Genomic DNA, 24,150 nt, shown 5'->3' with positions numbered 1-24,150 from the left:
ACCCTTCCAGTCAACGAGATAGGACAAGACACCTCTGGATAATTTGGAGTCCATGATAGAACGGACTTCGTATTCTTCTTGATCACCCACTACCAAGGGCGGAGAAGGAGTGGATAACCTGGTGTAGCGATTGCAAGTAAGGGGCTTGAGCAGAGACACATGGAAAGTATTTGCAATTCTCATAGGAGCCGGAAGTGCCAAAGAATAGGTAACTGGATTAATACGTTGGGTAACTCGAAAGGGACCTATGTACCGAGGGGCAAATTTCATGGACGGGACCTTAAGCTTGATATGTTTTGTGGAGAGCCACACCCTGTCACCTGGAAGATATACAGGATTAGCGCCCCGTTTTTTGTCAGCTTGGGCCTTTGCTCGTAATGAAGCTTTCTGCAGAGCTGAATGGACGGAATCCCAGGTATCATGAATTGATTCCAAACGGGTGTTCAAGGCAGGAATTTCCGTGTCTGAGAATTCAGAAGGAAAAACAGCGGGGTGATAACCCTGATTTACAAAGAATGGACTATGATTAGAAGATTCATGAGTGGCGTTGTTCCTGGCGAACTCAGCCATGGGTAAGAGCTCACACCAGTTAGACTGATTGGCATTTATAAAGCAACGTAAATAGGCTTCTAGAGACTGATTCGCCCTCTCTGCTGCTCCATTAGTTTGAGGGTGATACGCCGACGAAAAGGAGAGTTCAATGCCTAATTGCTTACAAAAGGAACGCCAAAACCTAGAAACAAACTGGGTACCTCTGTCAGATACTATGCTTTTAGGTACACCGTGCAACCGAAAGATCTCTCTCAAGAATATTTGAACTAGATCTTGAGCAGATGGTAATTTTTTAAGGGGGACAAAATGTGCCATCTTTGTGAACCTATCGATAACCATAAGGACTGTATTAAACCCATTTGAACTGGGTAGATCCACAATGAAATCCATGGCTAAGTGGGTCCAAGGAGCACTGGGTATGGGCAGTGGTTGTAAGAGTCCAGGAGGCCATCTAGGAGGAACTTTAGAAACGGCACATATTTGACATGCCCCAACATATTCTTTGATATCGTTTCTAAGAGCAGGCCACCAAAACCTCCGGGAGATGGCAGAGAGGGTTTTATGGACTCCAGGATGGCCTGCTGTGAGGTTGTCATGGAACAAATCTAGTACCTTCTTTCGAAACTGAGGTGACACATACAGTTTGTCCGGAGGTTTTCCCACAGGTGCCTGAGTTTGATCTGCTATTATGGCACAGAAGAGTGGAGAAGACACTTCGGTAACTGTAGTGGCAATGAGGCATTCAGGAGGTATAATAGGATATATCACCTGTTCCGGAGCTTCATCTGTCTCAAACTGCCTAGAAAGTGCATCTGCCTTGGTGTTTTTAGTACCAGGCCTGTACGTAATTATGAAATTGAATCGGGAGAGGAACAATGACCATCTAGCCTGACGAGAGGACAGTCTCTTAGCGTCCCCAATATAAGCCAAATTCTTATGATCAGTAAAGATCAAAAGTGGCTCTTTGGAACCTTCCAAGAGATGCCTCCATTCCTTAAGGGCAAGTACAATGGCCAAAAGTTCCCTATTCCCTATGTCATAATTCTTCTCTGCAGGTGTGAGTTTGCGAGAGTAAAATCCACAAGGATGTAAAGGTGTATCAGGACTTTCGCTTTGAGACAGAATGGCTCCAACTCCTGTCTCTGATGCATCCACCTCTAGGATAAATGGTTTGGTTGGATCAGGATGGGTCAGGACAGGTGCTGAGGAAAATAAAGATTTTAACAGTTCAAATGCCTCTCTTGCTTCTTTGGGCCAAGATGTACAATTTGCTCCTTTTTTGGTTAAATTGGTTATAGGGGAAATCACGGAGGAAAAACCCTTTATGAATTTGCGGTAGTAATTCGCAAAACCTATAAAGCGTTGAGTGGCTTTAAGGCCCTTGGGTAATGGCCACTGTAAGACTGCCTCCAGTTTACGGGGATCCATCTGGAAACCAGACGGAGATATAACGTATCCAAGGAATTGTATCTCCGTTTGGTCAAACTGGCATTTTTCCAGTTTACAGTAAAGGCCGTTCTGTAACAGGGTTTTCAGTACAATTCTCACATGTTCGTGATGTGTCTCTAGGTCTGGGGAATAGATGAGAATGTCGTCCAAGTACACTAGAACGAACATGTGAAGGTACTCTCTTAGGACATCGTTAATAAAATCCTGGAATACCGCTGGAGCGTTACATAATCCAAACGGCATAACCAGGTATTCGTAATGTCCCATTCTGGTGTTAAATGCGGTCATCCATTCGTGACCGTCCTTAATCCTGACTAGATTGTATGCGCTTCGGAGATCGAGCTTGGTAAAGACTCGAGCTCCCCTCAATCTGTCAAACAGCTCTGATATAAGGGGAATAGGGTAGGCATTTTTTATGGTAATCCTATTCAAACCCCTATAATCAATACAAGGGCGTAGGTCTCCTTCTTTTTTTGAGACAAAGAAGAATCCAGCCCCGGCTGGTGAGGAGGACCTACGGATATGACCCTTTCTGAGAGCATCTTTAATATATTCCTCCAACCAAAGATTTTCCTGGGGGGACAAGGCATAGACTCCTCCCTTGGGAGGCATAGTCCCTGGTAATAAGTTTATGGTACAGTCATAAGGTCTATGAGGAGGTAACCCTTCTGACTGGACCTTGTTAAATACCTCTTTCAAATCCATATACTGCGGTGGAATTTGTGTGGTCAAGGGAGGTGCAACAGGAACATTAATGGTACCAATAGGTTGTGGGATTTGCTTAAAGCAAACACCTTTGCATCTCTCACCCCAACTCACAATCTCTCCTTCAATCCAATCCAAACGTGGATTGTGTTTCAGGAGCCAAGGGAAACCGAGTATTATCGGAACTGTAGGTGAAGATATGATTTGAAAGGTAATTTCTTCAGAGTGGAGAATACCCACTGAAACAGTGATTGGCAGAGTTTCGTGTGTGATGAAAGGCTGGGTAAGAGGCCTTCCATCAATGGCCTCGACTGCTATCGGTTTCTCTTTATGTCTTAAGGGCAGGAGATGTTTTGCAGAGAATTCTTTGTCTAGGAAATTCTCCGCTGCCCCAGAGTCAATCATAGCCTCACACTGAACAGTAGTGTTCTTGAAAGATAAGGTTACTTTGACAAGGAAACGGTTCTTAGTCAATTTAGGGGACATATACATCATACCTAAGGTCGGTCCCCGTACGTGCCTTAGGTGTGCAAGTTTTCCGGCCGAAACGGGCATGACGATCTTAGATGTCCCTTCTTGCCACAATACATACATAACCCCTCGTTACGTCTGTGTTGTCTCTCTGCCTCAGTGAGTTTAGCGCAACCCAATTGCATGGGTTCAGGTTCTGGAAGAGGCGTTTGGCTACTCACCACTGGGTTAGAGAAACGAGGAGCTATGGACAAATTAGAACGTCTGTTACGTTGTTTGTTTTTCTCTCTCTCTCTGAGCCGGTTATCAATGTCTATCATGTAGGCAATAAACTCATTAAGATTAACCGGAAGGTCTCTAGCTGCAGTCTCATCTTGTATACTCTCAGCTAGACCTTCAGAGAAAGCAGCCACCAGACCACTATTGGTCCAATCAACCTCAGACGCTAATGTCCTGAACTCTATTGCATAATCGGCTACAGAACGACTGCCTTGCTTGATTCTCATAAGGGCTTTGGCAGCGTTCTTCTCCCTGCCTTTAGGTTCAAACGTAGCCTTAAAGGCCGTAAGAAAAGTACTGTAATCACGGGCTACTGCGTCACCACTTTCCCATAAGGGGTTAGCCCAGGTCAAGGCTTTTCCAGTTAATTGGTTCATCAGATAGCCTATTTTTGATCTGTTGGGAATGAACCTGGGGAGGCCTCAAAGTGGTATTCAATTTGGTTTAAAAAATCTCTGAATTCCTTAGAATCACCTCCATAGCGAGGGGGCGGTGACAAGGTTATGGACGGTGGTTTATGTGGTACGGGAACCACTACAGGTGGCGGAACCACAGGTGGTACCGGAGGGACCTCTAAATAGGCAGTCCTCTGGAGCAAGGTCTGAAATGCCTGGGCAAATTGGTCTAACCTGTGGTCCAAATCCTCCACCCTACTCTCACAGGCGATCATATGCTTGCATAGTTCTGCAGGATAGATGGCCATGTCGTAATGTCACGACTAGTAATGTGGTCCAGCACGCAGAAACTATGTAAACATATACATAGGTAAGAAAAGGAAAATAACAGGATAGAGCGTAAACCGGACCTTAGAATGGCCGGACTAATACGCTAGAGACAGAGAATGGTCAAAGGGAAAGCAGAGGTCAAGGAAGCCAGAAAATGCTCAATACCGATAAAACAAGCCAAGTCAGGGAAACCAGAGATCAGAATAACCAGGGAAACGCCAAGGATCAGGATACCAGGAAATCAGAATCACGGAAATAGCACTCTCAGGAAATCAGGAAACTGAAACCATGACATGGCAAAGTAATGGGAAAAGCTAGGGGTTTAAATACCCCTCTCTAGGCTATGATTGGTCAGAGGGCGACCTCTGACCCCAAAACGTGCGTGTGCGTTGACGTCGTGACGTCACGCACACGTTGGTATAATTTTCGGGGGCGGAGCTACTCTTAGGCGCGACCACGTGGTCGGCGCCATGTTTGATTCGGGCGTGATGCCCGGAAGAACGGAAGGAGCGGTTCCCGGCTCGCCGACGAGCAGGTAAGCTCGTGTTGTCGGCGTGGCCGTGCCGGTCGGGCACGGCCGTGAGGCTCGGCGGGCCGGTGACCGCAACACTGTATAGGCAAGTAGAAGATGAGACCTTACCCTGAAGAATCGTGGTAGTGGTCTCTAGTGCATGCAGAGAAATGAAAAACAATATCGCAGGACTGGTCTGGATCGCAAGCTGAGGACCAGTCTACTCTGTTCCATTTACACAATTATTGGCAAGGTCTATGAGATTAGTACAGTGCTGAGCGCAAAATATTTTTAATGCCATACTAGAATGTGGAATTTGTAGAGCGGGTTAATGAATTGTTTATTAAAAAAACATTTCACAATGGTATCTTTTCAGCACCATCCCGAGGGAAACGTGATCTATATATTCAGCTGTCAGTTTCAATTGAGCAACATAGACTTTGCAGCTGGGTCCCAAAATGTAGATGATGTCTTGAAGCATCCAGCTCTATATTCTTTAGGAAATTAACGCCACAATTTGACAACTGTAACAGGGTCAAATGCCTCTGCAATCCGTCATAAACCCGAAATGAGCTAAAACCAAATCGCTTACGTGCATAGAGTTACTTCTTTTTCGTTCATTATTTCATTATGTTATGCTCTCCGCATTGCTAAGAATAATGTAGCAATATAAATAGATTTTACATTTAGGCATTTTTTCTCACTTCTGAAGGGTTCATATTTTTACAAAACTGAAATATATTTGTAAGAACATAAGGTTCAAAAGTAAATATATTTGTTTTTAAACAATAAAAAGCAAACTCTACCGCTACTAGGAAGTAGTGAGTGATACAATATAGTGCCTAAAACAGAAAAGCAGCTCTACACACAAAGTGGAATATCCTATTTCCACAATAAATCTCGAAAATACAGAAAATGTATGGTATACAATGTATACCAATGAGTGGAGCGCTATACAAATAAAGATTCTGCAGGGGTTAACTTACCCCATCAATTTAGTGTAACAACAGACTTGAAAGTGCAAACTTGAAGGTACATGAAATATATAGTGCAGAAGGTCTTGGATACTAATCTGTGGTAAATAAATAGTTAGAACCACTCACATGGTCTAGAGCCTATATGGTATCAGCTCCGTAAAGTAAACCTTTTTGCTCTTAGGGCAGCAACACACCACTCCCTCAATGATGTTCCTCCAAGAGAAATACAGAAAAGAGAAAAGCGACCAAATGTGTGGTACTGTACAAAATGCAGATAGTATGCCTATTGGTAAGTAGTACGCCTCTTAAGATCCTTAAATTCCTGGCTCTATGGGTAATCAGCATGGTGACACCTTCTGGGGATGGCACTTCCCCAACGAAGGTTCCTTAAGGCTTCAAGGACTTGGTTTGGAATAACTCGTAAAATGTATTAGGATACAAATAAAAACATATATAGTATAAGTAATAAAATTAAATAATTAGATTTTTTATTTTATTACTTATACAGTACCACACATTTGGTCGCTTTTCTCTTTTCTGTATTTCTCTTGGAGGAACATCATTGAGGGAGTGGTGTGTTGCTGCCCTAAGAGAAAAAAGGTTTACTTTACGGAGCCGATACCATAAAGACTCCAGACCATGTCAGTGGTTCTAACTATTTATTTACCACCGATTATTATCCAAGACCATCTGCACTATATATTTCTTTTTTTTTCCTTTTCCATATGTATCTTCAAGTTTGCACTTTTAAGTCTGTTGTTACACTAAATTGATGGGGTAAGTTAACCCCTGCACAATCTTTATTTGTATAGCGCTCCGCTCATTGGTATACATTGTATACCATTTATGTTCTGTATATTTATTTTTAATTTCAGTGTGTGTATATCCCCATAATGTTTGTCCTCACATTATCCCCACATTACCAGGACATTGCCCATATCATATCACCCTCACATTGCAGCCTTGTTGCCTCTTTGAACAAACAAACACACAAATACACTGATACATGCACACGCATACACATATAAACTGATATACCAAGACAAGCAATGAAACACAAACACACAATTTAAGAGGTACAGACTCACAATTACAGTGTGTGTCTGGCAGTGTGTATTGGTTCTTGTGTGTGCCTGCTTGGAATTGTGTAAATGTGTATGTGCCTGATCGTGTGTGTATCTTTATGTGTATCCGTGTGTCTTTAATGCATATATGTGTCTTTGTTTGTCTGTACTATCTGTCAGGGAGCATGTGGGGGGGAGGCTGCCTCTGGTCTTGATGTGTTGATGTGTGTGTTGTGTTTATGGCACATCTGTGTTGTGTGTGAGGGTTACTTAGTATCAGGGTGAATGTCAGGGATATTCTCTAAAGTCTGAATGTTTCCATACCAAACAAGTTAAAACCATCGGGTGCTGTATAGACCACATGGACTGAAAACTCCACACAATTTAACAATGTCTAGGTTTTGCTGACAAGACTCCAAATGAGCTTGAATGTGATCCATATTTCAGCTGGACCAAATAATGATCGCTGAAATCTGGACTCCAATTGTTAACGGCTGAAATCAGAACCCCAATGCTTTTTCTCGGATGGTAAAGATGGGAATCGGTTCAGTCGTGTTCTTTTGGATTTATTTTGCCCTTTTTTGTGTATAAGAAAAAGAAGATTTAAAAGAAAGAAAACTTCTTGTAGTAAAGTATAGTTTTTTTATTTACAGGTATTAGGGGACGACTAGGCACCAATTAAGGGCTGGGTAATTTGAGGTAAATGGACAATGGCAGGTCCACCACCCTCTTGTATATTTATATAGGTAGGAGCTAGTTCCCCTCCTTGAATTGGGGGCTAGAGACCCTAGGTTTATCAAGGCTATATTATAATATCCCCCACCCATCCAATGAGTTCTATTACAAAACCCTCCACCCGATGACCATTTAGTAAATAGTCTCCATCAGATACCTATGGTACACTTAGATGTCTCTCCTGTGTTGTTATTTAATTGCCCCCATCTGCTGGTTGCGGGTGTGGACAGTGGACAGTGAATTGCCCACAGATAAGAGCACAAGGGTGGACTATGCCCTCCTTTTTTTTAGTTTACAGACCCCATCCCCATGGGATAGGGTCTCTCTAGAAACTGGACAGCCATTGGTTGCCTGTCAAGGGCATGAAGGGGTGCTGCCCAGAGACAGCACTATCCCTTTAAATGTAGGAACCAATTTAGCAAAGAATAAATGCAAAAGACACTATGAATAGTGCAAATAAAGAAATATATATTAAAGAGAATCAAAGTACAAAAAGATAACAAAACAACATAATAAATATATACAAAGTCACAGAACAAAATGTATAGAACGATATAGGATAAGCATGAATAGTGCTGGCAGTGAATACTTAAATAGTCCTTTGGTATGAAGGCAGGATAGTGCAGGCACCACTAGTAATAGGTAGGACACAGATCCAAAGATCACAAGGCAGATAAACCAGGAATCAAGACCAAAGGCAAAATAAATTATCCAGGCTGCAGGGTCAGGATCACTGGAAATAAAGCAGAGATCACGGAACCAGAACACAGGATCGGAGGGCACAGCAACGAAGGACCAGGAGGACACAGGATGAAGACCAGGAGAACACAGGAACAAAGAACAGTATGCAGGATCAAGGAGCCAGGAGCCAGAATCACGGGAAACCAGGAAAACAGGAGACAAGAAACAATGATCTGGCCAGGAGTGAGGGGACAACCCAAACTAAATAGGTGCTAAACAAGGACCAGGTGAAGTGCTAAATGAAAAGAAATGAGGAACAGTGCCAAACAGAAACAGTGGTGAGTATGAGTACTGCACGAGGGCAAATCAGCTAAGGAGTGGCGTGACATTGCCGTTCTAAAAGCTTAGAAGATTTGTGGCAGGTGGGGGGTGTTAAAAACCTTACTTATAGATCATATTGATCTCCATAAAAAAATTTTTTCATATTTAACAGGTTTTTGTTTTTTGTTTTTTAATGTGGCAGCTGGCTAACAAGCACTGGCCAGCCACCACCTAGTTAATCATAATGCTGCCAGAGGTCAAATAGTTCTTTAAATCATCATTCACTTTAAGAAAGCATTCAGATCCTTTGAGAGAGAGGGAGAGAGAGAGAGAGAGAGAGAGAGAGAGAGAGAGTTTTTTGGTTTTTTTTAGTTTAGCAGTAGCTTCTTACGTGTTGTGCGTGGAGGGATGCTCTACTTTTGGTTCCATGGGCTCCCTGGTGGTCTAGAAGGCTGTGAATTATCCATTTCAGTCTTTAGCTCCCAGGGAGTATTAGCACCCAGCTAGACATGCAGACCTATAATAAAAGCAGTGCCGGGCTAGGCAGTGAGATCTGTAGATCTCGATATTGGCCCAGGCAGCAAGGGAGGGCACAGCAGAGCCAGTGCTAGAATGATAGCACAGGTTCTGCCTTTTGGGCAGCAATTGAAAATAAAATGTGTTTCAATAAACAAATAACATTTGCAATAATTAAAATTGTTTATGCACATTCCAGGGTAAAGGTTAGGTAAAATTAAGGGGAAAGTCTAATAGATCTAACAGTATGGGGAAATGGGCTCTATAAGAAAAAGGCATTATATATAAGGCCTCCACCTACTCAAAAAGCTAAACAAACTGATGGGTTGTCTTCCACCCCAACACGTAAACCCAGGGCATTACTAGAATGAACTAATGAACAGATCATGCATATATTTGTTCACGCAATTGTTTCTTTAGTTCTTTTTGTGCCATTTGGAGATTCATAATTCAAAGGAATCCAAATTGCAATTCTCCTTAAAATGAAAGCCCAACTCGGTTATGAACTAGAGGGCAGTGAAGGCAGATCTTTGTCAAACTGAAAGCGCCACAGTAGCGGGCACCTCGTTAATTAGTCATGATAGGTAGCTTGGGGCCCATTTGTGGAGAGGTTTGCAGCTTAGCACTTGGATTTAAAAATAGATCCTGATGAAAATATGAAATCAGTGTAAGAATTGGCAAAGCGGTCCGTGAGCCAAGCAAATAAGAAAACTAAGAATGGTGGCAGTTTTCATTATGAACTGCAGAAAAACTGAAGCAGTCTTACAACCAGTAAGCATGCAGGGAGGGGTGGAGTACGTTCCTATGGCTAAACTTAGCAGATAAATCTAACGTGCCTTCGTGGGCACCCCTTCTCAAAAACAGAACGTCCTCCACCCCTCCCTGCTACGATACTATAACCGATCCTAGTGTTCAACTTCCACTAGTTGCCTCTTCCCACAGCACATTTTTCTGATAATCTACTTGGGGACTCAAAGCGATTAGGCGATCTATATCTTAATAAACTCTGCCTATTAGAGGCAGTCCTACTTTGCATACTGTACTCTTTCTGCAGGACAGTCTAGCTAACTGAGAAGATAACTGCCTTCCTGCTCTGTATATTTGTGCAATGTGCAATTGATACTTTTTAGTGCTATTTAGCAATCAGAGAAAAGTTTTTTCTTTACCCTCTTTTGTGCTGTTTCAGCAATATTTACCAATTGTATATGGACTGAATATCTTGGTCTTTGCTTGTTATTATTTTTAATTTACATATTATTTTTTGCATTTACTATTATTTTACAAATATCTATTAAAAGTTAGGTTTTATATCTTTCCTATTTGTGACAACTATTTACTAGACTGCTACAACATTGCATTAGGAGACACCCACTGGTAGTTTTTTTCTTTTCTATTTGTCCCAAATTTACTATTTAGGGGTTATCCCCTATTTTTTATCTACCAGTACTTTGTCTCATTAGGCTCTATTTTTCTTTTTCGCTTGACTTAAGAGGTAAATTTGATCCTTATATTAAAGATTTGGAATAACAGTCAGCAATGAAAGAGAAGCCACAGAAACCACGGTAGCAAGGCTGAGGGAAGAGCAATGGGAGGAAGCCGGGAGCATGAAAGTTTCAAAGATCCTCGTTCTATATGTTTATATCTGAACACTAATAGAGCACTTGAAAAGTGATATATAAGAAAAGCAATATGAACAGGCAATAATTCATAGATCGTCGCAATGCAATACGATACATTAAGTAACACTAAACATTTACCCTACAGTACCCTAAAACAAAATATTAACCTTTACACTACACTACAGATTAGTCCCACACCCAACAAACTCATTACATTAGTGTCTACATCACACGCTAAGCCCTACACTACACTAAAACTAAACATTAACGCCTACATTACTCTAACACTGGGGTTACCATATCCACCATGTTTTCAGGGACACATATCACATATACATACTGATGGGCATCAATTTTGTAATATTTATGAAAATGATTGAAGAGTTGCCCTGCAGTATGTATATGCATATTCTAGAGCAGGGGTTCCCAACCCAGTACCCCCTACCAGTCCAGGATTTAGGGATTACCATGTTGTTTTAAAGTGTTTTTTTCTATAAAAACTCAGATACAACTAGGTAATCCCTGAATCCTGGACTGGTAGGGGGTACTTAAGGACGGGGTTGAGAACCACTGCTCTAGAGGATTCGTCATTCGGCCTAATTACTTAATCTAATACACCTTCTTCTGAATTCTATATACTTACTCTTATTTTTATACATCAACAGTGCCCCTATTTAAGACAACAAAAAGAAGACGAAATTGTCAGAATATGCACAAACAAAATGAATGTGATGCAGGGGAGGGAAAATATTGGTGCAAACGGAAAAGGTGACAACATTTTAGCATGAAAACAGCTGCACCACTATCAGGGCCATTATCAGGGCCATTTACTAAAGTGATAATTCAAAGTTAATTTCAAATTGTAGACATGAGTAGCCAAACTAAAAGCATGGCTCCTTAGGAGATTTATTTGCAGTTCGGCTGGTTATTTTGACCTTAAATGATGCTACCTACCTCTGGAAGACTGTACCACCTGATGACAGCAGCAATTGATGAGGCTGAAGTCTCAACATACCTTTCCCCAGACTTCTGCTGGGAGACCTCTTACTGGTGCTAGGTTGCTATGCTTTGAATTGTTGGTGACCTCATTCATTAATTCCATTAAAGGGATCCTATAGTGCTAGGAAAACAAACCCCTTTTCCTGGCACTATAGGCTCTTGGAGTGCCTGTTTTCCTGGCACTATAGGCTCTTGGAATGCCCCCCTCCCTTGGGCTCCATCAGCACAGGTGACCTCTCCTCCCCCGCATAGGTCAGCTCCCGAGTGGAGCCGAATGCGCATGTGCTGCCAGAGGCGTGCGCGCATTTAATCCCGCCAATAGGAAAGCATTACTCAGTGCTTTCCTATGGGGATCTTATTTGACGCTGGACTCCGTGAGGACGTCCAGTGTCAAATAAGTGTGATTTACTCTGTGTAAATCGCGGAAGCGGCCTCTAGTAGCTGTCGGGGAGACAGCCACTAGAGGCTAGATTAACCCTCAATGTAAACATAGCAGTTTCTCTGAAACTGCATTGTTTTCAGCTGCAGGGTTAAAACTAGGGGAACCTGGCACCCAGACCACTTAAATGAGCTGAAGTGGTCTGGGTGCCTATAGTGGTCCTTTAATTCATTTATTTTATTATTATAGAGAACTATATGCTCAATTTGAACAAATTAACTAAAGTCCATCAGGATTGTTCACCAAACTGGGAATTATCAGGAATTTAAAGTTAATTTTAAATTTAAGGCCAAAGTGAAACTTTACCTGGAAATTCTTTTCCAGATCAGCGGTTTTGGCCTTAAATTTGATATTCACTCTGATTCCCTTACAATTCTTACCAATTATTGCTTAATTTACAAACTAATAAATTAATTCATTTTTTTAACTCGGAATCAGATTACAGCTTTTAGAAATATAGTTATTGTACATGGTAGCAAAGGGGAGTAGCCAGTCCTGTGTTTTGCTGGACACATTTTCATGCTGATGGGCAGAGAAGGAAAAGTGCTGCTCTACAGCATGAATAATCCACAAAGGATTGCAGGAGCTTAAATCAATAGGTATTCTGACACCGCACCATGATTATTTAATCAAGTTCCCCTACACCTGCAGCATATAAATAGTAAATATTCCCCCCAATGCCCATCTGCAAGAAACATGGTGTATCTGGTAGCCATAATATTTTATGTTCTATTCTAATATGATCACAATTAAGCCTTCCTATTAATGATTTTATTATCAGTGTCTAGCAGAGTTATTCACGAAAGTGTAAATTCTAAAGGAATTCAAAGCGAATTTCACATTTTCAAAGTAGATCAATTGAAGCTTTGTTACATTTGCATCGGTTTTGGGCACATGCCTAATTTTATTATGTATAAAACTGTTTTTTATACCCTTTGTGCATTCGGTGACTTGCACAACTTTTTCTGTAATGTGGCAAAATATTTCCCTTTCCGAAACTTTTTTTCCTCTTTCTGATGTTATAACGCTCCTTTTTTTCCCCCTGGATTATTTTACCATTTATTACCATCCTATTTGTAAGTTGAAGAATTGTTTATTCCTCAAGGGACCACTCTAGGCACCATAACAACTTTATTGTAAAGACGTTGGTATGATGCAAGCAGTTCCCAGCGCCATCTTATCTTAGGAGGTTAAAGCTATCAGCAGTGCTGATCGAGATTTTCTGATTGATGCCTTGGACCATGAAAGGAAATAGAGCGGTCGCACGTCATCTTCCATAGTTTGGAGTTAAACTTTTCATTAACACTATAACCCTTAATGTAAGACAGCACCCAGGATCACATAACACCATAACAACTTAATTGAGATGAAGTGGTTATAATGTATGGAGTGTCCCTTTAACCCCTTCAGGACACATGACATGTGTGACATGTCATGATTCCCTTTTATTCCAGAAGTTTGGTTCTTAAGGGGTTAAACAAAAAGACTGTGAAAGCTGCTTACCTGTTTAAAAAAAAAACTGCCACTCGTGGAAAAAATGATCAGATAACATTTTTTTTTACATCAACAGTGCCACTTGTTCCGACTGATTAAATTGAAAATGAAAAGAAAAAAAAAGGAGGCGCAGGGCAACACATTTGGGGAAGGGCGCAAACAGGAAAAATGTGGCACAGATGTAAAAGAATATTGTGACAAATAAAAAAATGCAACAGAATTTTTTTATTTTTCTCTGGCCTCTACTTTACTGCTTCGAGAATAAGCCATTTAGATCGCTGATCCCATACATTAGCGAGTGAATCTTGTTAGTTTTATTGTCTATGCAAATAAAGGTGACACGGTTTCTAATATCCTACCATGCCAGGATTTCCATAAGCATTTGTTAGTTTAATCATGGTTTCAGTTCTGTGGAATATGCTGGAGTTTAATAAATATATAATTGCAAATCTCATGGTCTTTGACTGAATTAAGTGTTTGCAATGGGTTAACTTAATTAATGCTTGAAAAGGGTCACAGGGTCAGCTCATTTAGAAGATTAACAGATTTGGTCAATTGAAAGCTCACAAGAGAATTAGTGGAGCGTGTATATTTTACCATTTGTATTCCAGTTTGCTGCAATTCAGAGTTTATTGAATAAACCCCAGAACGATTTGTGAAGCAAAAATGAAAATTGAATTGCAAAATTTAGGCATAAGCATCTAACGTTGAAAAAGTCTCAGTCTCTTGCCGTGTTTTGACTATTTTTGCCTAATTTTCTCAATTATACACAATATACTGCAATAGGCAAAGGAACACAGAGTTTGTTCAGTTAATGCATATCCTTCCTGCACTTCAGAAATTCTACATACTGCAAGGCAGCTATTTTCCTGCACTTCCCAACAGCATGATCCAGGTTCAGGAAAAGTGTCCCGGAGAACACGTTTGATTAGACCACCATAACTGTAACTGTCCTAGAGAGAGAATAATAGGGATAAATGTAGTCAGATCTCCAACACTTTGTCATATGAGCCATTTTGCTGTAATGTTGCCGTACGAGGGTCACTTTGATACAACGTGAAGTTTAGTGAATAGACACTAAAAGGAATTTTACATTTTAAGGGCAACATTTCCAAACTAAAACAGAAAACTAGCGTGTAGAAATTCTTTCAATTTCACTAGTTTGGCCTAAAATTTTAAATTAAAATATTCTGAATTCCTGGCAGTTCATACTGTAATTAAAAGTAAAACCAAAATGCCAATATTAAGGTTAACAAAAAAACAAAAAAGCTGATTTGGAAGAATTCTGGAATTTGATTTTACTAGAATTCTAAATTTGGAAACAAACCCATCTCTACAACCCAGGGCACACAATTCCCTGTTCCATGAATATGGCTGCCCTGCAGCATACGGAATTCAGATGCTAAAGAGGAATTTAATAAATAATCATAATGAAGCCTTTCAAATTAACCATTAAAGGAAAACTAAAGTGCCAGAAAAACAAATGTGTTTTTCTGGCACTATAGCTCCCTATGGTGCTCTCCTCCTTCACCCCACTCCCCATGGTGCAAGAGCTGCTAAAAAAAAAACCCTTATGTCACTTACCTGATTCCAATGCCAATGTCCCTTGGCATTGGTTCAGAATCAGCTTTTGCTCCTCCCCATCGTAAGGCAAGGGGGAGACCTAATGCGCATGCCCGGTGATGCCAGTGCTCGCATTAGGACTTCCCCTAAAGGGGAAGGACATCTAACGACCCGGAAGTCCCTCTAGTGACTAAAATTAGGTTAGTCTGGTATGCCTAGTGCAACACACAGGGATGAGGGAGTCTGACTTGTAATGAACTGCTCAAAACTGGATATAGGCAGACATTTCACCAAAAATCTGTCTAAAAATGTAAAGTAATAGAATTAACACCGTGAGTCCAGTGTGGTGGATCCAGGAGCTGGTTCACTAGAAAAGGCTTAGGTTAAAATTTCACTAGTAAGGGCATATAATTCAAGAAATCCAAGATAAATGACAACACTTGTATATATGGTGTGTATACCTTTAAATCTGCTAGAGACAGAATCAATTTGATACACGCCAAATACTATACTTTATAAGGGAAAGATTTGAACCACTTTGTATGTAGGAGAACAGTATGAGGAACTGCTTCCTATATTTTAATAAAATTGGTATAAGAATTAGTGTGTGATGACACAACAATATATGGTGTATACGTCTTTAAATCTGTAGAGACAGAATAAGTGAAGTATATACCAGATAATATACTTTATGTATAAAGATATAAACCTTATAGGGTAGAGATACAGTATAAATGACTGTATTCCATAATGCAATAAAATCAGATTTAAAGACGTATACACCATATATTGTTGTGTCATCACACACTAATTCTTACACCAATTTTATTAAAATATAGGAAGCAGTTCCTCATACTGTTCTCCTACATACAAAGTGGTTCAAATCTTTCCCTTATAAAGTATAGTATTTGGCGTGTATCAAATTGATTCTGTCTCTAGCAGATTTAAAGGTATACACACCATATATACAAGTGTTGTCATTTATCTTGGATTTCTTGAATTATATGCCCTTACTAGTGAAATTTTAACCTAAGCCTTTTCTAGTGAACCAGCTCCTGGATCCACCACACTGGACTCACGGTGTTAATTCTATCCCTCTAGTGACTGTCTGGTAGACAGCCACTAGAGGTGGAGTTAAGCCACAAATCTAATTATTGCAGTTAATTAATGACTGCAATAATTACCTTTGCTGGGTTGATAGACCTGGCAATATGCACTTAGACCACTTCAATAAGCTGGAGTGGTCTGGGTGGCTATAGTGTTCCTTTAAATAAAGAGTTCAGTTTGGCTTTGGTTTTGATCTTCTATTAGAAATCCACTTTGAACGTCCCCCAATTCTACCTTTAGGGAATAACCATGTAAAATAACCTTCATATTGTGAACCCAATTAATCAATTAATGTTAAAATCATCAGGAAAAAAGATACAAAACATCTGAAAGAGGAATAAATAGTGGTAGAAGCACAGATTATGTTAGTGAATTACATTAAAAACAGAGTAAACTGTTCCCAATGTATAAAGGTGGGTTGACAATGTAATAAATTAGTAAATGGCGCATTTGTACAAAGGTGGCACAAACGTGAGAGAAAGCGCAAACATTTTTCTACATAACCCCATTGTGGATCTGGCAACTTTAGTTATAAATACTTTCAGATTTAAAATCTGACCTGCATGAAAAATGCAAATTCAGGAATATTCTGAAATTATGAGCATTAAAAATAAATTGCTCTTTTTTTCAGCAGGGAAATCAACTGAAAAAAAGCAAATCAGGTTAGTCTCTCTGGAATTCCTTTTTATTAGTGAGTTGATTAAATTCCTGCAGCATATAAATTCTATATACATCCCTTTGAGAAATACTCTGGAAAATGTGAATCTTTGAACTCTGTATGTTATTTGAACTTTTTGAAAACCTTCCTGTGAAACCGGCTGTTTAGAAGGGCACACATGACGAAATAAAACCAATTGTCTTGCCCTGGACATGAAAGAGTTAAAGTTTGTAATATTTTTTTTTTTCTTCTTAGTATTTTGTAAGCAGTCTCAGCTGGAGGTGGGCCAGGTGAGTTGGATCAGACTGAGTGGAGAAGGTTTTATAAAAGGAGGCTCTGATCAAGCCCAGAGGGGACATTATAGGTTGAAGAAAACTAGTTATAATGCTAGGTCAGAGACCCGTTAAGCCTGTGGACCCCAGTGTTCACAGCTGTTCCTCTCCAGGATGTACAGCGACCTTCAAAAAGGAGTGGAGACTTGTGGAGCACATGTATAAACATGCTGGGCAGGTGAGGCTCTCTTAATAATCTGTGTTTGGTTCGGACACTTGTTCTCCATAACCAAGTATTGATGGGGGCAAGTACTGCTTTCTATCTATTTGGTAGCCAGAAACCTCACCAAGAGCATTAATGCACACATACTTCTCAGGTGCTATGGACCATACCATGTGTCCTGAAGGTAATTTTACCTTTGTAAAGTGTTACTGTGACCCATAACATCGTTAGGTGGAATGGTTGGCTAACCTGAACTTTGACTCCTATGGAGGAATGCTGCCAGAATAATTAATATGACCTTATCCTCACTTTATATATATATATATATATATATATATATATATATATATATATATATATATATATATATATATTATTTGTAGTTTGGGGGGGAGGGGGGTGTTTTGTTTTTTGTTTTTGTGTTTTTTTTTTTTTTCATGCTTCTGTACACTGCTAGTTAAATATAAGAAACTTCATATCAATATTCTTTCATTGCCTGGTAACAAACATTAACTAGTCCTTAATACTACCTGTCTCAGAAGCCTTGGAAATGTAGCAAACCTCAATGTGGTGCAGCCTTCTCAAAGAAAAGGTACCTGCAGAGACACCAGCAACATCATATTGGAGAGAAAATTCACAAGTGAGTATGGGATACCTATCCCTCAATTTCTGTTTATCTAGAATCTTGTATACAAAGCTATTTACTAAAGTGACAATTGACAAATTCAAAGTAAACATCAAATTTCAGGCCACCATAGCCAAGTCTATGCTTCCAGTTTGAGTAATCTGACAGTAAATGTCAAATTCACTTTCAGTTCCAGACAATCTCTCCCTTGAGTGAATAAACCTGCTTAAGGTAGTTCTCTACTTCTCTGGATTTGACACTAGATGGTGCTGTTGCACTAGTCTGTCTAGTTCTCTGGCTTTCAATAATTGAGCAACTAGCTTTTCACTTTCTGGAGGGATCATGTATTCACTCAAGTCTGTCCTAAAATGTTTTCAACCTTGTTTCCCTGTAGATGTACATCTATAGAATGCAGAGCTGCGTTTTGGACCAAGCAGCATCTGAAGCGACATCTCTTGTATAGACATGGAAAGGATGCGCCTCTGAAGGTGAGTTTATATGCAATATGGTAATAGAACAGTGTCCCAAAAGAAGCGGAGATCCTGTGATGGGAGTAACCATATAATTCTTAAACCAGCTGTGTGTGCAACAGGCGTCTGTCCTTTCAAATGGTTCCGTATTGTATCATAGTAAGAAGAGATTAGCTTTCTGCTTTATCACAAACTGTGGCAACAAGAGATTTCTGCTATTTTTTTTATCTTTTACTTAACTTTTTTGTATTTATATCCCCAGTGTTCTGTGAAAGGCTGTTCTAAGATATTCCGTAAAAAACATTCCTTGCGACTTCATTTATTGGAACACGCTGGGAAACCCCTGTTGGTGTAAGTAAAACATTCTATGTATAGAACAATGGTAACCTGCTGGACCTCTTTCTAACCATAATCACTGTCATCCTTTGGTAATGTAATGTGACCTATGGGAACATAAAATCATTAATCAGAATATGAAAGGAACACTTAGGTTCGTTATCTGAAACAAAGTTGTACCTTGGTTTGCGTTCAGGACCGCTTTAGAAGTTTAAAAGATAAATCCCCATACAACTCTCCTGTAATTCAGTGCTCGGTCAGTCTTTTCAGACCAGAACTTCTGCCTTCGAAGTCCTCACAACAGCTTTGGAGACTTACAGGGCATGTGGCAACCAGCACGCTGTGCCTGTCTACTGCTTCTCATGTTTAACCCCTTAAGGACACATGACATGTGTGACATGTCATGATTCCCTTTTATTCCAGAAGTTTGGTCCTTAAGGGGTTAATGTAAAACTTTTTCAAATATGTAAACACTGCAATTTCTCAAACTTTAAAGCTTATATTTGAGGGGAAGGGTCATCTGTGCACCAAAACCACTTATAAGATGTACTGTTTTCTTACTGTGTTAATGAGTGTCTGTAGAACTTACTACGGTCATGCAGGACTAATATTGAGGAATCGATTGTGAATTGTATGTATTAAAGAATAAAGCTCCTGTGGGCGACAAAACACAAAGTACAATTGGTGTTGCTCATAATTAGATGAAGTTTTAGTCTTGTATAGGCTTTGAAGTGGGCCATTGGGTGATGCCTTATCTGCCTTGTTAACCAGATGAATTGATGGTTCCTATGGACTTCATTGTGACATGCTGAAAACTTTGACAAAGATTACTATGCCTCTATTTTTCTTAATTCTCCAGGCTCTCCAATTCACTTATCCCACCTCCCCATTTACAAAAATCTAGGGATGTAAACTTTACCTTTTCCCAGTCATTTATATACGAAATCTGAAATGGGTATTCATGTCTTATCTGTTGCCATATCTTCCTCTAAATGGAACAAGCAACAAAGTTTTCCTCCTCTAACAAGTTGGTTATTCTCATCGATTTACAAACATATCTAATTTGTATCATGGTGACATGCTCGAAAAGCAACAAAGTTAAGGTCTGACTTTCATGAGAAATTGAGATGTTAGTTTGGATGCTACTGGTGATAGAATAAATGTTCTAGGTGCCTACACCTTTGTGTGTGGGGGGTTGGGGGGGGGGGGGGGAGAGGGAGAGTAAAGCTTTATATCCTTTCTTTGCAGTTAATAGGTTTATTCTTTAATATAAAGGGTTTATTACTGTGACAACAGGGCTAACGTTTCATCAGGAACAGAGATGTACAGCTTTCAGAACATGGATGTAACAAGGGGATGGGGCGGGAGGGGGAATTGGGATCCTTATATGGAGGATTGCAAAATAATTACAATTTGCATAAATTCCATAGGGCTGTGAGTTCGGTCTCTTCATTTGATAAGCAACCATTACTAGAATATTGGAGTACCACAATGCACTGTTACCGGTAATCCGTTCTCCTTTAAATATATTTTCCTGGTCAGATTTACTAGAACGTCTTGATCATATTGTTACTGCAATAACTTGCATATCCACCATACCAAAGGGTACTACTTACAATACTGATGTGGTCGATTTGTTGAAAAGTATGCGTTCTACCAATTCTATGCATTCTAAAGAATAGTTTTAAGGTCACGTTTATACACACAAGCAGCACAAATACCCATAGTAAGCCATTGAAGAGCCAAGATGTTAAGATGAAGCTGAGCTAGTCTTTCATTGTGAATCTTTAGTATCTTATAAAATGAGAAGTCATGACCCGGAACATCAGATTCTGAGAAGCCTAAAAGGGAGGCTTGCTGTGACTATTGTGGCTTTATCTTCTTCTTAGCTGTGACCTCAATGGATGTGGGAAGAAACTGCAGTCTGCATCTCAGGTTGCTGGTCATCAAAGACGTCACAGTGGTGAGTATTGAATACATTTGACATACTACACACTTAAGTGTCCATCTTTAGCAGGAGTTTCATTTACGTTTTTCTCCCCCTCTTTGTAGGGTACAAATGCCCCTACCAGGGCTGTCTGACTGTGTGTTCTACTTGGAGCTCCCTGCAGAATCATCGCCAGAAACACCCATGTAACTGCCATAGGTTTTTGCTCTAAAAGCCCCATAAGTATATGTTCTCCATAATCCAATGTGCCTTTCTTCTTTGCCTCCTCCTCCTAGTGAATCTCAAGTGTCCTACCTGCAGTAAGACCTTCAAGAAGAGAAGTACTCTGCGGAAACACAAATCTGTGCATGCAAAGGTACCTGTTCGCTTGTCCTGCCCCCGTGAGGACTGCAAGGAAACCTTTGGAACAGTGTTCAATCTGATGCATCATGTGCGCAAGATTCACCTGTGTCTAAAGACTCACAGTTGTTACCATGCTGGATGCAACCGCACCTTCCCCATGAGGGTAAGCTTGGGATAGGAGTGTACAAGGATACTAAAGCTAAGAGCCGTTCCAGTACCTACAAAATACTTAATGTCAAAGGACCATTGCACTCCCACAACTACTACATTTCCATGAAGTTAATAGAGCTGAAGTCCCTGTAGGGCATTTTAAATCTTTTCCAGAACTCAAAATCTTGGCCAGCAAAGGCCACAGATGGATGCTTGAGGACAGCTTTATGGTTAAACGTGTTGAGAACTAAAGACCACTTCACACCTATAATCAGAACGCAAAAATCCCTAACTTGTGTATTTATTAGCAGTTGATCTTAGACTGCAAAAGCTGCAGTTCTTTGCACTGCGGTCCTTTAAGCTGTCCCCTTATTCCTCAAAAGGGACTATCTGTGTCCTATGTACACATTGCACAGCACCTGAGGTCTGAGAAGGAGCAGGTGCTTAAAGTAGAGTGCCTGCCACTCGTTGGCTCAGAGGAGCAAACGAAAGCCAGAAGCAAGCTTCCATGACTCATTTAATAGGGATTTTTCATAGAAATCTACACTTTTTTTTTTTTATAAAAGTGTCTGGAATTATCTTCGCCTATAATGCACTTAAGCAAGCTGAAGTGCTTTATGGGAGTGCAGTGGTCCTTTAACTCTCTGAGGTAAGGCTGTCCTCAAAGACTAGTTTCCCCCCATAACTTTATCAGCTCCAGCTGGAGTTCTACTGGAGTGTTCCATTAATGTAACTTCATTGTACTAATGGATAATTAACATTGCATTCACTGATCGTTCATGTTAATCTAAAATGAATCTTGGGCTATATGGGTGTTTGCCAAGTTGACTTGCCCTAAGGCTCCTGGATATCTCCCTTGGTGGCTTAGTTGTGCAGTTCACTTCTTGTGCTAAAACAGTTCTTTTGCTGCTGCTTTGAGCCATAGAATGCACTAATCCACTGCCACACACTGGGTCTCTCGTCTCTGCTCTAAATCCACCAGACCACTGGAGATACTACTACTCCTGTACTTCTCATAGTGCCACTCCTGGGTGGATATAAAACAGAGGACACCAGGTATAAAATGTGATGTTTAGCACTTGGAGGAACAACCTTGATGAACTTGCTAATATTCTAAAGGTACAGTTCTGGTGGTAACTCCCAAATACTCACTTTATTTTTCTTCTTTCAGGAAAGTCTTCTGAGACATCTTGTTTGTCATGATCCAGACAGGAAGAAACTGAAGGTAATGTGGGATGCACACACCTTTCTGTCTAGCTTTTTGAAAGCTTGGGTCATCTACATAGCTTTAAACTATGTCATGACTTTCTTATGTACCCGTCTCTATTCCTTTGTTTTAAATTAAAACTGAGTGCATGTCAATTTTGAGGTACTTAAAAGCGGCTCGATATTTCCAGGGACACTCTAAAAATCAAACATATAGTTTAAAATATAGCTCAAGCCCATGAAGTCTCACTACTCAATTCTTGACCTTTTTAGGACTTAAATCACTACTTATGCACCCCTTAAATGTGTTGGCCTTGATAAAGTATATTGTTTACAGAGCAGCAAAAGAGAAATTTTGTAGAATTGACATGTATCCCAAATATCACCTAGTCTAGTGTGATAAAATGGTGGAGGTTGGAAAGATCAAAGTGTCAAGTTGGGCAAATCAGATGCAGTCAATTGAAAACCTGATGCAACCTCCTAAAACATTTTTGTAAATAAGAAAAACCCAATCCATAGCTGGTACCAATGTGCAAAAATACAATGTAGAAACCAAATCATTCCTGCACACTAAATCCTCCTCCCAAAAATAACTTTGTATTCAAATTATTCCTCAGGAATCATAAGGGCTAGGATCAATAAGTGACATGGATGACTATATAAAGGCTATGGCCCCTGTAATATTGTTAAGCAATCAGTAGAGGTCAGTATTTCCATTAATAAAATGTAATCTAATTCTACTTCAGACCCATACTGATTTAAAAGTATATTCTTAAATCTCAATAATAGGGATATTTATGATGGCAGTCAATTCTTTGAACTTGGCTGTTTCCTGGTCTAATCTGAAGTCACAGCACAATGTGTACTGTTCCCTACTAATTTGCCAGCCACCTATCCCAGTATAATGAATAGTCTTGCAGGGGTAGGCAACCTATGGCACTCCAGATGTTGTGGACTACATCCCCATAATGCTGGCAAAGCATCATGGGAGGTGTAGTCCAAAACATCTGGAGTGCCCAAAAGGTTGCTTATGCCTGCTACAAAGTATGCATATGCACTCTGTGCTTGCCACCTAGCCAGTACTGCCGAGATATTCAATGATTGACATGGCTTCTATGCATTGTACTATAACATGGCTTTCTATTCTATATGCAGCTGAAGTTTCAGATGCCTAAAAGGCGAACCCTGAGAGGTGCCAGCCGTGCTCTCCCCTCGGTGGAGCAGGATCTGAGCCGCCTCTTCAACCAGAAGCTCCTGTTCAGGTTCAAAACTCTAATGGAAAGCAATCTGTCCAGCCTATTCAACGAAAGACCACTCCGTGACCTAGCAGATCCAGAAACCAATCTGAGTGGCTTGTTCCAGCTTCCACCAAACCGTCTCAGAACAGAGAGAACCACCTAGACTAGCATAGGGAGTGAGATTTAGGGACTGGTACAATATCTGGAAAATCTTAAGCTTGGCCCCAAAACTGAGGCATGTTCTGTTTTACTTTGCGTTGACTTCATACCTGTGTAGTAAGGGATTACTAACTTTTGTTACACTGTATATTCAAGTATATATAAACTTAGTTTATTTATGGTTTCAGTGTGATCAATGAACGGTTCAAGTTTTTATTTCTCTTCTGTATGGCTGTAATACAGAATCCAATAATTTAAAGGGAAGTTGGATATCAGTGTCCTTGTTTACAGGTATATACTCATTTAATAAATATAT

General features: G+C 40.2%; 2 protein-coding genes across 2 annotated transcripts in view; one reads left to right on the top strand and one right to left on the bottom strand.

The window, feature by feature from the left end:
* The window catches only part of STAC2 (SH3 and cysteine rich domain 2), a 553,559-nt gene that overhangs the window by 397,763 nt on the left and 131,646 nt on the right, over nucleotides 1–24,150 (bottom strand). The window lies entirely within an intron of this gene.
* Nucleotides 17,236–23,971, top strand: LOC134565805 (P43 5S RNA-binding protein-like). Its single transcript, XM_063425462.1, has 9 exons — nucleotides 17,236–17,375; nucleotides 17,900–18,000; nucleotides 18,380–18,473; nucleotides 18,718–18,806; nucleotides 20,681–20,754; nucleotides 20,844–20,924; nucleotides 21,015–21,244; nucleotides 22,403–22,456; nucleotides 23,593–23,971. Exons 1-9 carry the CDS (start codon nucleotides 17,250–17,252, stop codon nucleotides 23,836–23,838), a joined length of 1,095 nt encoding a protein of 364 aa, XP_063281532.1. The 5' UTR covers nucleotides 17,236–17,249; the 3' UTR covers nucleotides 23,839–23,971.

This window comes from Pelobates fuscus, chromosome 6 (assembly GCF_036172605.1).
Source record: "Pelobates fuscus isolate aPelFus1 chromosome 6, aPelFus1.pri, whole genome shotgun sequence".
Lineage (NCBI taxonomy): Eukaryota > Metazoa > Chordata > Amphibia > Anura > Pelobatidae > Pelobates > Pelobates fuscus.
Note: the sequence above shows the minus strand (reverse complement) of the source record. Positions and strands in the feature narration are given on the sequence as shown.